Below are 18,853 nucleotides of genomic sequence, written 5' to 3' on the forward strand. Positions count from 1 at the left end.
ACAGAAGCTACTGCTTTTTTTTTTCTGCTACATGACTTTTGCATGAGAAATCGTTACAAAGTTCTAGTGATGCATGATCATCATTCTCCTGTATCAAAAAGAAAGAAAGAAAGAAAGAAAGACAGCATAATAGGGCACACACTGGTCAATGTATAGCAATGCATGTCTGTGCAGATGGAAAAATTGAAAGATGATTGGATATTAAGATAGGTAAAATAAAGAGCAAAATGACGAGCATGTGCATTGGACACTGCGGCGTGATTAAAAGTTCCCTTGGATGGCTCACCGTTATCAAGCATAACATATGACAAATATAAATCAACGCTGACAGGTGAAAAAAAGGTAAATAATTTTCTTTCTGAGAAATAATGCCTGCACAAAACACACAAGGGTTATTCCGTAATTGCTAAAGATGTCACTTACTCCGCACACATTTTACTTCTAGTGACAGGTCATTATGGAACTGTCAAAGCTCAACTTTGCTTGCCTCCTAAAGGAAATCAAACCTCGAGGAGAACTACATACAATCCATCTCTTGTTTGTTTTGTTATTAATGACAGATGAAAGAAAACTAAATGGTTAAATCGTATCGGTGTCTTCGAGTCGTCTAACACGGCTTCGACTTGGCACCCCTTGCAAATAATACTAATCTTCGTAGCATTACTTTAGCTTGGATTACTTGCGACACTCCTGTAATCGCAATTCAAATGGCAGTGTATAATGGGCGTATATTTTACAGCTGTCATAACAAGCGTATCATGCTTCTACACTCACTAAAGAGATTACAATCAATCCTTGTGGCTTAAGAAATTTCATTCGTCCACAAAATACCTAGAGTCTTCTACGCAAGGAACATCACATTAACTAACTTTCGAGGTGACTAACTTTCATTAAAACTATCGCAACTGTCTTGATCATAATCTGTCCGTTTCTTAATGAAAATGTCAAACATTTTATTCAAAGTGACATTCTTTTAAAAGAATAAAATCCTATTTAACTCATCCACACCTATCACATCAAATGTCATTGAAATAGCCTGCAAACGGGTTGCATGTTATAGGAGTAGGGTCAACTCACAGGTCTGATGGGCACTCGTCTGTATTTTTCGTTGACGTCCCTTTGAGTTACCCGTTTCCTGTCGGCCTTTTTATCAATCGGCGGAAATCCGCGGACGCCCGCACCAGGAAGTAACGACCATCCCCTTTTGCGACCGACCCACTCAAACAAGAATAACGAAAACATTCATCGATCTTTACTCCGCCCACCCCCCCCCCCCCGCCCTCTTGCACGCACACACACACACACACACACACACACACACACACACATATATATATAAACACACACACCCACACACACACATGCACACCCACACACCACACACACCACACACACATACACACTCACACACATTGAACGAGGCTGCATGGAATCCGGCCCAAATGGGGCGCCCTTTCCTTGCCTGTCAAGCTTTGTTTTTTTATCTCTTTCTTTTTTTCCCCTCTCGTTTTCTGTCTTTCTTTTCCAATTCAATTTCCTTGTGATTGATAGTGAGCAGCTCTGAATATGGCAAGCAAAATTCATCTACTCTCACATGTTTTGATTGAAAAGTGATTCGTCCACGACACCCAACCCCCGGTCATGCTTTTTCTGCTACATGTTGTCATTACCATAATGGCATTTACTGAGTTAGACAAAAAAAAAAAAAAAAAAAGGTCTCACGGGAGAAAAAGTGTTTTCATCATCATTTCTAGGTCTCATTGCTTGCGAGTGTATACCATCAATCAATCACAATGTTTTCGTGCAGACAGTAGAAAAAAAGATCTGTTAACACTGCCTACAAACTAGGTGCTGCATTCACAGCTTGCGATCACTATTCAACTCCTCCGATTTTGAATTTGGAAATGAAATGAAGTAATTAGGAAAATAGACAAGAATAGTTGCATAATTCGAAAATGAAATAAGCGTTGTCATTGTTAAGATTCATTTACCCGAGAATGAAATGTGGTTCGTTATTCCGACATTTCGGTTGTCGGAAAATGACAGAAAAACAAAACAAAACAAAATTGTTATTCAGAAGGTTCCTTATAAAAAAAAACCAAATAAATATGGCTCGTCAATTCGAAAATGAAAAAACAACCATCGACGACCCCGATTAACCTTCGGAATTACGAACCTTGTTTTGTTTTCGGGTGAACGAACCTTGGAATCGAATAATAAATTCTCGGAATAACACCACACAATAATGTTCTGATTAACGAACCCTCTTTCGTTCTCGGATTAACGAACATCTATAGGTATACTAAACTTGTGAGTTCTGGAATAACGAAACTATGGAATAACGAACCTTTTTTCATTTTCGGTTTGACGAACCTCCAGGAAGCAAGAACATCTCGCGCATTATTGCATATTGTAATCATGTTATGTATTGAAGATGGTCAAATATGCAGGAGCCCCTGGATTAAATTTGAAGTATAACTTTGACTTTTAAACAGCTAATTGCATCGTATGAACACGATTAAGGGTTTAATTTATCAAATTCGTTCTACCCTAAATCATTTCACATACGATTATAATCATGCCAACGTCAAAAAGGAAAATTAATAATCTTTGGGAAAAAAAATCTGAAAAATAGTTAAGCCCCGAACAACTTAACAAATATTATAGGCTTGGTATATAGGCCTATAGTGAAAATGGGTTTTGTAATTGTTAGTTATTGTAAAATTGTTTCCACAAGCTGCCAAATTTACACTAAACAAAATATGTCAAAGTATAGGGCAAGATATGGTGATATGACAATAGTAACATCATAAAATGATTGCGCTTGGACTTGGTTTCCTTGATGTCATTGTGTACCACACCATGCTATATAAACCATGCTCAGCAATCACATGCATTTGTGGGAAATAAAAAAAGATGCAAAATAAAAACAATAATAAATGATAATGACAAGTAAATGTAAATCTTGATTATGAAATAGCTGTTTAGGTAGTTACTTTATTTACCCATCTACCGTATTTTAATGATGATCAATCCGCAGCATTTTCACGAAAGAAATTCCTAGAGTTGTGTCTTTTAAATGAGACTGCGTGCATGTGTGTGTTCGTTTTTATGTATTTGTATGTGTCTGTGTGCGCCTGTATTTTGTGTGTCTTTGTGTGTTGTGGGTTGCCTAGAGTCGACAGAACAACGAAAGGAAAACACCCTTGCGTAACCTTTCCTGACGCCTCCAGACGCAAATGGGAAAAACGTAATCAATCCCCAAATTTTCATGATGCGTTTTGCAGACTTACAAAAATAGAAATGAATTGTACCTTGAGATGCATGCAGGGAGCTTTACTTTCCCTCACATAAGAAGCTAGGTCGCGAGGAGAATACAACAAGGGATCAGCGACAATGATTCAAATTTAGACGAGATTAAAACCGCCTCTAAAGCAAGCACTTCTTGCAAGCGCAGAGAAGAAGAAGAAGAAGAAGAAAAGCTTCTCGCTACTGGACCTGTATCCTCTGATAGAATCGGGACAAAATGCCATCCCTACATTTTTGGACAAAGGAGAAAAGAAAAAAAAAGAAAAGAGCACGCTCACATTGGATGTGGCAGGAAGGGATAGTTTATGCTCACGATTAATGATTGGGTACCACTCATGACGTCACAATAACTTGACTAAGATGGCGAAATCTAGTATATTACTATTTAAATGAAAAGTAAAATGCCGAAGACTTGGCGAAAAAGGTGGTCTTACTGCACCTACTCACCTTGTATCAGGATCTGATGCGTTGTGATTTTGTGCTTTTGTTTGATCGTAGTTCTTTGTAGCGATTTTTCTTTAGGTGGGCGGGGGGGGGGGGGGGCGGAGGGGGGAATTGTCGTTATCTGAGCTTGATAATTATCTGCAATAAGTCGTATAGTTAGAAAAAGATTGTTTTTTTATGTAATACATTATCTACTTGAATGCAATTTAAAGACACTTTTTTCTTTAGCTCTCAGGTACTCTGTGACGTGTCTGCGTCCAAGTTTTACGTCCCACTTCAAAACTTATCCAAACAAGCCCGTCATGTATGTCGCGTCTCCCCTAAAGTCTAATGTTTGCCCGGCATTTCCCTTCGTCGGTCTTTCATATCACCGATGTTAACTTCATTGACTCGCGAATGAAGTGGTGGCAAGTCTCTCGAATTAGTGGTAGCTTTATTGAAATGCGCTCCGCCACCACGGGCCTTAAGGTCTAAAGGAGGTATGTGATGAGCGAACAGGATACCCCCTTAAATACATGATGGCGCCGCTCGCATGACTTCGAGGATCCAAATCTGGCGCATGTATATGACTCCGAATCAGCCGTTAAAAGACTGCCTTCACTGGAGCAAGACATGGAAGTGCGGTGAGACCGGGTTCGTTATAGGATACCCCCCCCCCCCCTCCTCCTTGCATGAGAAAGTGATTCAAGACGCTTGCTTGAATGAGTCTGCGATCCTCCACAATGTATATTCAAAGTGATGCTCATTCCCGTAAAATGTCATGATACTAGTAATAGGGATAGAACATTACGGGCATCTTAAGATCCCATAATACAATACTGCCGCTGAATTGTGGCCAATACTTGCATGACTTGTGTGAGCTGAAATAAGTGTACTGCTACCAAAAAAAAAAAACGTTTTAGAGAAATTAAGTCGTCCTATTGCGTTTGTGGTCTTCCACTGATACATGAAATACATATTATGCCAACAAAATTCCTCTTCTGTTATATTCATAGCCATTGGTAGAATAAGATGGTGTTGTGGCTAGCCTTTTTGACGTTTACCTCAAGTTGTATTAGCAAAATGTATGATTAAGTCACCGAAAAACAAAATACTTCATAGCTGATTCAAGTTTCACTACGGATTAATGCCGCAAGCTCAAAACCAGAAATTCGAGTGCTCTACAAATTGTATGTATGATATATTTTCAGTTGGTCTGTTGTGAAAAACATCTTGAAAGATGTTAATATTAACTTGTATCAGTGTAAAGTCTAAATGTTATCAAATATGTGTTTTCAAACGGTTTTAATACATACTTGTTCATACTTGTCCATACTTATTTATCTTCCACGTTTCTAGACGAGGAATTCTGATCATTGCTGATTTTTTCATATCTGTGTGCGTGTGTGTGTGTGTGTGTGTGATGAAACAGCATTCATATGGCGCCATTTATCTGTAGAAACATTCAAAGGCGCCCGGGATCCACAATGTGTCACACATCATTCACAAAGTTGCTGGAAAAGATAAGTCTCTGTATTCATAGCCTAAAAACATGCTTTGGAAACTACAATGTAGGACTCTATGATGAACTATGCTGAATTGGTGGGTGGGGTAGACTACAGACGTAAAGAGTGTCCCGCTCATCTATGCATCGTTACTGACATAATCCAATACGGGAAATGAAATAGCGTAATTTTAGGTGTCAAAAGTGATACTTCTTTTTTACGAAGCGGAAATGTTCGCCAATACTCACTGCTCATTCGAAAGTGTTCAAAGCTGATTGCAATGACGCATCCGAACGGGACGCCGAAATCAAGTTTGATATTGCGTAATTGCGTTCGACTATACCTGCGTAGCTAAGATCCGTCATAGTGACCACAATAGTCAGTCGTCGTGAGTTAGGCAGCCTAAAGAAGAAGGGGGCGTCTATCTTTGTCAAATTCCAGCAGACAGGAACTTTCTAAAGGCGTAACTCCCGTCTTGCCGACAGTAATAGAACATCAGCTGACTGTCGATCAATATCACAAACATAGAATATCAAATTGATTAGAGTATCCCTCCCGCCGATAAAATAATAAGATATGAATAACACCATTTATTCCTCCAATCTAAAAGTCCTTTCTTTGCGTCAAAGACCCCTTTGCATGTTCTTCTTTTTTTTGCGTGCGTGTGTGTGTGTGTGTGTGTGTGTGTGTGTGTGTGTGTGTGTGTGTGTGTGTGTGTGTGTGTGTGTGTGTGACCAGCCGACATAAAAACCGGCCATTTTCCAAACAACACCCCTCGGGCAACGAGAGACGGTAGAGGAGGGAAAATTAAAAGAAAGGATTTCGTGCGCAGAATTTGACAGCAAATGATTCTAGTGTGGAGACTAAAGCTGCAGTATTTTTTTTTTTTTTTTTTGCGTCGTGCACTTTCCGCGCCCTTTGCAGCGTGCCAAAATTTCTTTTTCTTTCTTTACGACTTTTAAGACAGACGCTGTGAAAGGTAGCTATATACCTAGCATATTTCTGTTGTCTCGGATCAATTATTTGCAAGTCTTGTTCGAAGCTTTCTTTAATGAAAGAAAAAGAAAACAGATGTAGTGCGTTATTGTTAAGGTAAATGCCGACACCGCCTTCCCCATTGGCAAAGCCACGGATGTGGATTTCTGTTCGCGGGGAATGAAAAGGTTGGAAACGTGAATTGCCGGCGGCTGTATTGTTTTCCATCTGCCTGACGCCATGAACACCGAATTGGAGGAAAAGAAGAGTTGCCCACGTGCCCGTGAATAACTTGCACACTTCAAGCGTATGAGGGCAACACTCACAACACTTTTTAGTGATTACACTCGCACAATTCGACTATGCTTCTCTCTTCTTTTCTAATATGTATGTGCGTGTGTGTGTGTGTTTGCAAAATGAAAAGTTTAAATGCAAAAACGGATATATGCACTGTTAGCCTGAGATATGAGAGAGCTGCTGAAAAACAGAGAAAATATTTAGAATATGTGGTAAAAATATCATCAGAAACGTTCGTGTTATGTAACGAGTACAGAATCACTGAAAATATACACAGAATTATATTTCTTTTTTTATGATGATCTTACTAAAAAAACACATCTCAGAAAATGGCTTTTATCTGCTTTTGCATTCGAACTCTTCATAACATCTGTGGCAATTCTGAAATGATGAATCTCACTTGCACCTTTCCCTTTAAAATATTTACTTTCCGAAGAACTAGTATCTACGTGTTTTAATCTCTACATACACATTTTGGTGAGTCACTCGTAATTTCATAAAGCAACATTCTTAACTTTGAGCTCGTACAATATCATCGTCATTTCAGATTAGTGGGCATATATCGGGCACAATCCCTATATGAGAAGGAGGTGACGTTTTACGGATACGTATGATAATTATATTCTTTTCCATGTGAGGCTATGTGAATTAAGCTGCATTCGCTGGGGCTGTATATCCGTCGATCCAAATATTTCGTTATTAGTGTGCATGAATAGAAGCGGGACGCAGCTTCTTGGTTGACCTAATTAAATTTCAGTCTTTATCATTCGCGAACATGCTGATAAATGGTGGATGTGTTTTGTTTCTTGGCCAGTGGTTGCTTTTTCCCTGTTTGGTTGCTTTTTCCTTGTGTGTGTGTATTGTATGTGTCTCTGCGCGCTGAGTATGCCATTTATGTGACTTTTTGTGCACTACAAGCTGTTGAGGTAAGGACAAAATTCATTTCAAAGTGCATTGTTTCTTTGTCGGCAGGAGAGTTAACCAGAAAACAGTTTTTTGACTTGAAAGTGGGGCTTGGAAATGTGGTTTTCATTTAATGTATGCACGGGCTCCTTGTACACAAAGCTGTTTTCATTACTGCTGATCTAAGAAAAATGAGGAAAGAATCTGGTAGACATGACTTTGACGTTGATTTTGCATGTATAATTCTGAGAGGGCTCAAAACAAACCGATTTTCCTGGTAGCCTAATGGTGTACTGTAAAGGCATAAATTTTCGCTTGCATTAAATTTTCGCAAATTTCGCGAGGAGCCAAGATCCGCGAAATTATATTGCACGCAAAAGTTCTTGTCTTTACACAAGATTTTGAATGGAAGTAGCAATTCGCGAAAATTTCACGCAGAGAAAAAGGCCGTCGGCTCCAACGCGCGAAAATTTCATGACGCAAATATTTCTTGTTTTACAATACATTAAGTCATGCGAATACCTTTATATGGGCTAAGGCTTTCGATCAAACAGCAACAGCGATTTTCAAAAGTAAAATTTGTCCAAGCAAATCCATGTGCGTTCTTACATCGTCTCTGGGCATCAGTTCTAATGTAGTGGTAATGGAACCTATTCTTGGTCCAATATAATTTTATGACTTATAGATGTTTGATAGTTTTTTGGGGGGTGAAGGTGTCCTCTTTTGTATAAACAAGAAATCTATCAGAAGTTTTTGTTCTCGTCAGCCTTCTTTTTTATCATTTTTCTTGAGACCTAAATGCACGGTCACTTCGCAGACTATGCCATATTGTGTTTGCGAGTGGCTGCTTTGGGCATGCATGTTGAGCCTTCGTGTGTATTCGGGATAGTGTTTTGCTTGTGTGTGCGTGCGGATGCGTTTGACGTGAACTGAGTATAAGGTCAAGGAAGGTCCAATTTAAGAGATGGAGTCACAACGGTCTTATTCCCTTTAAACCCATATTTGATGTAGCAACATGAAGTGAATCAGCCTGCCCCACTGATAGGACGATCATTAACCCATATCTCATTGTATGATGATCAGCGACTCTCTTAGATTGGCTGGGATATTATGTCTTTATGATGGCAATTAATTTTCGCCACCCCTACGATATGATACTAAGTACATAATGGCAAAGACCCTGGGATACGCGAATGGGAATTGCGAAAAGATTGATAAAAGAAAAATAACAATTCACTCGACTGGCCTTGTCCAGGCGCAAATTAGCTTACAAAGATTTATACTTGTTTGTTTTTTGTACTTATTTTATTTGTCGGAAATAATCGGAAAAGTGATAAATCGGCTTTCAAGGAGGACATCTATCACAGTTTCAAACACTTTTACAACATAAAGCTCTATTTTTTTTTTAAGCTTTTGCACAAATTTCTGGACAGGAGTGACTTTTGTTTTATATATTTCATCATTAGGTAAAACTTCATTTCATTTTATGAAGAAAATGAGCAAAATACACCCCGACATTATTACTGTTCAAAATCAATCTTCAGATTGCTCAGTAAGATTTCGACATCCCTGTGGAATTCTTTCGGGATCCCGAGAAAACCGACAACTGTTTGAAAAATTTAGGCAGTTGGAACGCCACCTCGTGAACCGCCTTGGTGTGATCGGCACATAGTTTGAGCTGAGCTGAACAAGCAGATTTTCATGGTAGTCAGTTCATTGCTACACTTAATTGCCGGTATGACCATCACTGTTGACTGCATCGTCATCATGATATCTATCAGCTTTGGTCACGTGGTGTTGTGTGCTATATAAGCACTATCAAAATTATCGTTGTTACTATAATATAACTATTAACTATACCGTGTTGGTTCGGGTGCACGTCACGGACCGACACCCACGAGTCATACAGCCTACGAGTTATGCAGCCCACGAGTCATACAGCCCATGAGCCCATGACACTATATAGGCAAACAAGGCCAACGAGACCGATACATTGAACCTCGTGTTGTATCTGTCGAACTCGTGACTGGGCTGTTTTTACCTAGTGTCGGTTTCATGGGCTTTATTTGCCTAGTGTCGAACTCGTGGGATGTATGACTCGTGGGTGTCGGTCTTGTGGGATGACTCCACTGGTTCTAACTGAGATGACTGGTACCCTAAACGATTTTAAGGATTCATGAAGAGTGATCCTGACGTCATCAATCCCAAGGGATTGATGACTCTGTACATTTTCTGTACCATCTGATCAGGTTATAAAGTGGATGGAATATTTAAAAGACGCTGCCTTTCATTGTGGTGTCTCAATTGAAGAAGAAAAAAAAAGAGGAAATTATCCTGTTTTGCTGCTTGAGCTGTAAATCATGCATGTTCAAATGGATGACCATACACACTCAAGCATACAGTAGTTTTGAAACTTGCGGTGTCACTATCAACATAATCCACGAACACATCATCATGCCAGTAAATCGTCTCTAAAAAGTTTTTTTATTCCACAGCTGTCTATATGGAAAATTACGTACGCTACTAATACCGAACACGCAGAGTACGTCTCTTTTTGAAATTCTTCAGAGCACTCTGATTCAATCTTTTTCATGGTTTCATATCACACACACAAAAAAAGTTGCACTGTAAGCATGTGTGGCAATTCACCTCAGTTCCATTCTGTTTCATTACAGGAACTTTGTTAATCCTTGTCTTTAAAAGAAAAAAAAGTTCTAATCCTTGCCTTTAAGAGAAAAATTTAGCCCGAAAAACAAATTACTGTTTTTAACGTTAACCCGTTTATAGCACCCAAGTTGTACCCCAATACGGGCTATGTTTCCAACAATTTAATGAGGATTATTTCTTTCTAGACCTAAAAGAAGCAGGTATATCAAGCACAGAAAAAGTTGAATGTTATGACTTCTGAGAATGCAATGTAAAACAGAGGACAAATAAGAAATTGCAGTGACTTGATGGAACTCGATTTCAGCGTATTCATTAAAGCAATGAAATGAATTGCCGCCGACTCTTACCCCGTCTAGTCTTTCAAGGCGAATGTAATCATGGAATGGAAACGCTTTGTAATTCCAATGCGCTATACTTCCTCGATGATGACACGCTCGAAGTGGGCTTCATGCATCAAACATGAAGGTGTGCATCAGGAAAACCAAGGCAGCAACCCGAGATATTATATATTTTTTTTATTTGATAAAGAGAGTTTCGACTGCTCGAGTGAACTTTCGCTGTTTGTTGCCTGCCCATGGACCAACAGGCATAAGCTGGTGTTTGTCGTTCTTGTTGTTGTTGTTGTTGTTGTTTAAAGGCACATTGTCCATTGCAGTTCTTCGCTTTAAATAATCCCGCTCCTCCCCTCCCCTTCCCTTCCCCTCCCCTCCCCTCCTCTCTACTCCACTCAACCTCCCTCCCCTTCTCTCCCCCCAAAATGACCGGGTCGTATATAAAAAATACGTAAACTTTGCGATAGATACGCTCTTAGGTATATGGTATATACATACTTCTTGGAACACCGTAAAAGTCAACGATCTGCATCATTTAAACAGTCGGAATCAACGTGACAGTCACTAATCCAATACTTATATTGGGAAACAGAGACTCAGTCTTGTTGTTGTTTTTTTTTTTAAAGAATGAGACTTTGGGTAGTCTAAAGGGATAAATATTTATGTTCTTCAATGCAAAGATTTTGTTTGGCGTGCCTCGTGAGCTCAATGCAACCATTATTGTATTGAGTGATTACTGTCTTTTCACTAGAACTTCTTAATGCTATACATCATTACAGTTTAGTAGAAATTTGAAACAACAATAAAAAAAAAAAAACCACACCAACTCATCACTCATTATACAGTCGCACCTGAAAGGGGAATCTGCTCCAAACAATGAACACGTTTACTTTATAGCCGAAGGTGACTTAGTAATATCTTCAGAAACATCTTGGCGACCATTTTGAAAGGGATTTTCATGTCTTTTTGGCGTGATGAATTTACTAATCATAGTACATGCTCCCAAGTGTAATACTTTCATCTCTTAAAGAAGATGTTAATAACAACCTTTTCAGTACGCATGAAAACGTCCTATGAGACATATTAAGATGTCTAATATGTAGATTGCCAGCGGTTATTTTGATACAACTTTGACTGATTTGACAAATTTGCCCTACCGAAATGTGAATAGAAATATGATATTATTCGTTTCACACTTGCTTCAATCCAAAAATCACTTTAGAGCAGAATTTCCCCCAATTCATCAGAAATATATAGGACTTTCCGATTTCAGCTGTCACTTTGCGGCCATCTTGAATAGCTCTAAACCCTGAAGGATGCAACAGTTGCATTATTGAGCAGCATCAAAGTAGGTTAAACCCATCAAAAACATTGGGCCGACAATACAACAAAGTTCAGCCTCTGGCACCAATATTATTGCAACATGCCTTTATCGGAATATAAAAATGGGGTATGTAAAAATTATGATATGCCTTGTGCAGCTCGTACATAGCGTCTTATCTTAGTGGGGGCGCTGTGGCATAGTGGACAAGACTCCCGACTCCCAATCGGAGGACCCGAGTTCGAGTCCCTCCAGTGTTTACGTCCTTGGACAAGATATTTTTACCCACCATGTCCCTCTCGACCCAGTTGTATAAATGGGTACGTGGCAATGCTGGGGTAATAATAATGGCAGGGCCCTCTGGTAGAGCAGTGGCAACACTGAAGAGGCTACCGTGGATAAATGAGACCTTATCATTATTATCATTATTATTATCATTATCATGCTTAGAACGTCGCGCCCAATTGCTTTGAACTTGCAAATATATCGTAAACATGAAATAAAGACGACCCCAGATATTAAACATTACTTGACTCCAAGACCAATCAAAGTTGTCATTTTCAGAAAGTTTGCGTTTGATTTAAAGCTTCTGACGCAAGTTTTCAAGCAAGTTTCCTGCAGAAATGTAAATTTCTAGTAGCCTACTAGGTATTGTGTTAAACATAAATACAGATATATGGCAATTACATCATGTTAGAGAATACTATTACATTTATTGTCCAGTCTACAGTAGGCAACCAGTTCATACTAAATGGATATAAGAGTGTGTTCAATTTATGTGATTAATTGAGCGCAACTCGGCGAATCGGGCGTAAGATCAATGCTGATCTTAAGTCTGTTTCATAAAGATACTTTCAAACGCTTGATCAAAATCACAGATTCAATAACAGCTCGAGCTTAACTTTTTTTTAAATCGCATCAATCGTCAGATCAATCTTACGAGCAATCTTTATGAAGCAGGCCCCAGATTTCCTTTTGCGTGTTGCAAGTCTTGCGGCTGAATTTTGTATCCGTGGGAGTCCCGTCTGAGCTGAGATTCCAGAACCCCAATGAACAAACCGTTATCTATGCGACTAAAAGTAAACGCATGCATCGGATTCTCTGTAGTTGTTCTATCCAGAAAGTTTCTAAGTTTTCCAATCCTGTATAGACCAAGGGCTGTGGATTTACACACGTTTTTATTTGTGTGTTGTACTAAGATTATCTTTGACGATCACGTGCCTTATGAATTGACAGAGCAGGAATATCAGCGGGACATTAATGGACAGAGATTTTGAAGATTTTTCACGAGGTTCATCACATGGAAAACTTAAGCTTTATCAAGATTGAATTTTAGGCTGTTTTGCAATGACCAATCTTATAATTTCACGTGAGCATGATTCGTCTGAACAATCATTACAGCAGTATTGTTTGTTTGGTGGCTGTATTCTTTTCAGAGAAACAAAAATCTGAGCATGATTAGTACATGCAATTTTACTTTTATGGCACACGTCTCTGTTACATCCTCTAATGGAGCCGTATAAGCTTAATGCTGCGTTTACACCATGTTTCAGGCCACCGTGGACGAACCTGGATGGACGTGAGACAACGCGGAGGGGGGGGGGGGGGGGTAGGAGATGGGATAGGCAATCGTAAAAGGCCGTGATTGCCGTGGATGTGTCAGATTTTTAAACTGCCAGAAAAAAAATGCCACGGCAGTCACGGTGCTGATGAAAAACGTCGTAGGACGTAATAAAACGGGGTAAGCGCAAACAACAACAATAAACAATAAAAAAAAAAAAAAACCAAAACATGACAGCACGTTACGAGCAGCAACAAAACTTGGGGCCGGTTTGCAGTGTGACGCCACAGGAAATACTGTGTAGTCTGCAGTCTGACCGGCTGGTAACTACTTTATTCACTATAGAGCAAGGATTGAAACGAACAGGTCTAGAATACGGAGGGGGGAACTAAGAAGCCTATCCCACCTACAATGTAGGCTCTATATACCCACGGCGCACTAGTTCATTTCGGACAAGCGAGGCCGCCTTGGCAGCCGGGAACATGGCGTAAACGTAGCATTAGGACGCACGGTGGTCCCATGACTGAGCCTGAGAAACCTTTTCTCGTAGAATACAAGGCACAGATGTAATATCGTTGATTAATACACCTTTGAGGGCCTTCTGGTAGCTAAAATATTGACATATTGTACTAGCCAATATTATATCTTTGGAACCTACATCCAACAAGCTTTGCTTTTTAGTAGGTTCCTTATATTACACGTTACTTATATGTCCTTATACATTTATGCAATTTTGTTTCAAATTGAATGTTGTGTAAAACACTTCCTTTTCTGAAATCAAATGGAATATAAAAACTGGAATATGGAACATGAATTAAAAAAATAATGAGACTGAAACCAAGTAAACGTAGTGGCAACAATCCATAGCTTATTGAAGGTGATGTGATATGATGTAATGATCTGCAGTATCAAAAGCAGAGGAGTATCACCTTTTAAAGCATTCAGTTGCATTCACATAATTATTGATTAGCCTATTAATCTCATGAACTCTTTCTTTCCTTTTTTTTTTCTTCCTCTCTTCCTTCATGCAGAAACAGTGGCGGAACACAAAGGAAGCCAAATTTAATTCGCTCCTGGACCGACTTCGCGAAGCGGCTCGAAATGTAGAGGATGACATCCCGGAGTGGATACGGGAGGAAAACACGGCAGACTCCATGCTGGATTCGCAATCCGTAGTCCCACAAGATTCATTTCAGCGCTTGTTCGCCCGTCTCTGATCTCAATCGACCAAAATATATACTGCAAAAAAAAAAAGAAGGAAAATACTTGGGTATTATCGCATTAAAGAAAAAACGGGGTGCAACATACGTGTAATATCGAACTTTCTGACGGAATGATATCAAACTAGTGGGGGTGCGTCTCACCGCAGTTTTCGATGTGTTCGTTAGGGAGAATTATTTTCATTACGTCATGAATGGATGTATATTACTGATGTGACATACTAAGGCTAGAGGACAAAATTTTGAACTATTTTTGCAACATCAACTATTCGATTTGAAGAAACCTTGCTATGTGTGATGGAATTTGTTTTTTGCGTTCAAAATGAAAATCGCATTTCCGAACAGATTGATTTCATTTTTTTTTGACTTAGTCGATATATATATTTTTCTTGTTTGTTTTTAGTTATTGTTGGACATAGTTATTTTGTTTCTTGTACGAAACGCATTTAGAGTTGAAACAAATTATTCTTTCTGCATAGGAGGCACGACTAGATCAGAAAGGCGTATGATTATTCCATCCTTTCTATATATTACACGCTTTCCATTGTGTCTTAATCACTTTACTATGTGGAAAGGAGATCAACGTTCAAACCAGTAACATAACTGGCCCTCAAAAGGCAATGTTAACTGCAGTACTGAATTAGCAAGACTAGAGTACCTCGTTTGCTTTCTGAACAGCTCGACAATTACACAAATTAGAATTAGGTCATCACACGTGAGTTATGTTTCTCATCAAAAATCATATGTGGAGTGTCCCTATAGTTTCCTTTGATTCACGTGATCAATGATTACCATTGTGCACTCTGAAAATTAAAATATTATTATGCAAATTAAAAGCGTTAGTCCATATTAAGACAATCACAATTGCACGTGCAATCCTTATGTCAAATTAAATACGTGTGACCATGCCTTCAGATCATTCCCAGGTTTTGTTGTTTGTTGTTGTTCTTGTTTGTGCGTTCAAATAGAGCAGATCTGCCCTATAGAGAAGTAGGCCATGTGCAACACTACTTTGTACTTTCGATTATTTCGAATGACGTATTATAGCCTATAACCACTATATGGCCTATAGCTACCATACATGAATAATAATCACCATCTTATGACGCTGTTTGCACCAAAAAAGTGTTCATGTAAAAAAAAAAAAAGAATCCCTAACTCGTCTTTAAAACTACACATTCCCACAAGAGATGATTTAGTGGTAAGAAATCGTGAAGACATAATATAGTATGTGTATAAGGATATTCTTCTTGTCACGTCTTATCAGCAGCAATCGAAAGATATTTTTTTCGAGATTTAATGCCACAAGACACTATTTGTAAATATCGCACAAGTTTACATTCTTGTTGGTTCCCTAAAAGAGTTACAAAAGCATTTTCTCATTGGCGCACTTCTCTTTAAATGGTAACACGATGTCTTAATACTTTAAGGTAGTGGCAAGCACTGAATAATAAAATCAACATTTTAACGTTAATGATTTTACCAAGATTTATGATTGATTAGGTAGTTTGACAAAATAATATGGTAGTTCTAAAGTCAAATCAGAGGGAAATTGAAATGATGAATGTGTTTGAGAGGCTGATTGTATTTTCCCAGGCCTCATGACAAAAAAAGAGATCCCTCGTAATTACGAATGACTGATAATAGGCGCTAGAATGAAATCTAATCAGACGGCTAGGTTTATACTCACTCCATTATTTCTTTCGAATGACTTGCCAGTGTTATGACATATTATGATTGGCCGTTGACATTTTCACAAAGCTCTTGGGATCAAAAGGCGTCATTACGATTACGGAAGTCATAATTCAAACATACTCAATGAGTATAGATTTTAGAATGTGTACAAAACTAACAGGACCTGTGCAACTATAGTTTGCCATCGTTTTGTCAAGCGTAAATGAACCAATATTTACCATAGCCCTTTGCTCCTTCAGGGAGTGGAATTTTGTCGATATGATACCAGGAAGTTAAACCTGCAACAGCAATTTTAAATAAATAGCTCTGTAAAGTGGACGGTGATAAAAGAGCATGCTGTTCTTTAATGCGTATGAAGCTGCGAAATGATTTGAGTTCTAAGGCTTTGTTTTACTCTGACCATGCTGACCATGCTGTTGATTGTTTAAGACTGTGACAATCACGATAACTACATGAAGCAAAAGAAAGATCCACTATCTTATTACGTGTTTCGTTACATGATAAGCGGTTAATCATCCTTACTTGTATATATCACGCGTCTCTCTGTATGATATTTGAAAAATATGGCCTAATATCAGGGTTACTCGACTTTCAATAGCAACTGTGCCCTTCCAAACCTGATAATGAGGACTAAGGTTTTCTGCATGCTTTCATGATACTCTTTATAACATTGTTGTGGCTCACTTTCAGAAATTGTCGAACTTTGCTGACTTGAGCTGCCGGCTGAGGCTCAAATCCATGAAAACTCTCTTCTGCAAACTAAAAAATTGATGTTCACATCGTAACTATCATGACATACCATACTTTATGGACATTGTTACGAGGGCTAATGAGTCATATACTGGATGCTTTATCCTAACGCCACCGCCTAGGATCTATGGAGTATACAAGTGAATCCAGTAACTCAAAAGTTTTCAAGTTTTGAAGCATTTGGCGTATAATCATTTTTAACCCTAGTGTTTTTACAGCTTAACACTTACACAATATAAGCTGTTCTGGCAGCATGTGGGACCATGCTAACTCAAATTTTAAAACTGTGAACACTATCAAACCTTGCCCTACAAGACCAGCTCGCTGTTATTTAATCGCTTTTAATGGCTAGACAACATGCGGTGAATTTCCATCCATTTCTATATGATTGACGTTGATGAAAATGATTTCAAGATTAACTTTCCCGGGTAGCGTTTTTGTGCTTAACTATAAGTCTTTGCCCTTTGTTTTTACGTATCCTCTCACAGCCGCATCAATTACGATGATTATCTTTATTTCGTCATGATAACCTTGGGCAGTGTTTTCCTACTGGCCATGGTCGTGCTAAAGAAAGTTTCTGCACGACAGACTTTATACACTAATGGGTTTACTCCCGTTAATATCATCGTCTCTCCACATATTAACGAGCATGTACATGGTCGTCATATACACACATGCACACAAAGGAAGCTCATTCGAGCACACACACACACTCACACATACGAGATCGGGTACCCAAGAAAATTTCCAATGCATCCCGTATATACCCTCAAGCACTCGTCAGAAGAGGCGAGGGATGTGACCGAATAAAACAAATTTCCCTTCTTTGGTAGATTATCAAAAAAGCTTTTAAACGTTATTTCTAAGTAATCGTGGCAAATCACAAAAGAAGTTAAAATAGTAAGTATATATATATATATATATATATATATATATATATATATATATCCGTATAAGCCCCCCCCAAAAAAAAAAAAAGAAAGAAAGAAAAGAAGCTCAACCAATCTGTATTTAGCTAGAAAGCAAAATACCCCACAGGGGGTAAATTAGCATTTGGTATTTTGAAAAGAATGTCATACATTCCGCCGCTGGGTATTTACCATGACATCGAGAATTATCTCATTTCGTGAGTTATATCTTTGAGGCTATTTCATAGGAAATTTGACATGTAATATAAGCCACATGTTCTTGTCTGATTCATTATTAGCGATAAACAGGCGTTACATTTTTAACTAAGTTTTAAAACAGAGTTGTCCTGGATATGATGTGTTTGTCTCTTTACATGAATATGTCGTGACATTCTCTCTCATTCAAACGAGCTAGGACGAACTTAGCACCTTCCCTTATACTTAAGGCCCACTAAGTATGAAACCGTTTTAAGCGAGTGGTATTGGTTGCAAAGTGTTGCTGAAATCGAATACAAGAATACAAGAAGTATGTTTGGTTACCTTCCCCTTGGAAACCATTAGACATGTCGTTGTCAGTTGTGTCAGTCTCACATATCTGTCAGTAAAAGACGAATAATGCTACAAAACGCACAAAAATTCATCCTTGGAAATGGAAACGAACATTTTGAAAACAAAAATAAAGATTTCTCTTTTTTTTTTGCCGTTGTAAGTTTGCGAAATTTAATGATTCTAATCCCCGAAAAAAAAAATCATCAAATTGTCTAGGCAAGATATCGATCGAAAGGGCAAGCTGCTCGAATAGCTGATAATACACCTATACGTCATATTCTGGGGGGGGGGGGGGGAAGAGAAATCCCTCGGAATATACTGTGTTGAATTTGCGGGTACTATAATACCTAGTCATACCCGAATAACATAAATCTGACTCTGATATACATTATGCAAACTGGTTGAATACATTCCACTTATAACTACGCACTAACTTGA

General features: G+C 38.6%; 1 protein-coding gene across 1 annotated transcript in view; it reads left to right on the forward strand.

Annotated features, from left to right (window-relative positions):
- The window catches only part of LOC139744032 (uncharacterized), a 96,872-nt gene extending 79,493 nt beyond the window's left edge, over positions 1-17,379 (forward strand). The window contains exon 5 of the mRNA XM_071654493.1: positions 14,325-17,379. Within this exon, the coding sequence (XP_071510594.1) occupies positions 14,325-14,510 (186 nt within the window). The 3' untranslated portion in view covers positions 14,511-17,379. The remainder of the gene's footprint in view (positions 1-14,324) is intronic.
- The last annotated feature ends 1,474 nt before the right edge of the window (positions 17,380-18,853 follow it).

The sequence above is a fragment of the Diadema antillarum genome, unplaced genomic scaffold, assembly GCF_040938485.1.
Source record: "Diadema antillarum isolate AM-2024a unplaced genomic scaffold, OU_Dant_1.0 seq00001130_RagTag, whole genome shotgun sequence".
In the NCBI taxonomy this organism is placed as follows: domain Eukaryota; kingdom Metazoa; phylum Echinodermata; class Echinoidea; order Diadematoida; family Diadematidae; genus Diadema; species Diadema antillarum.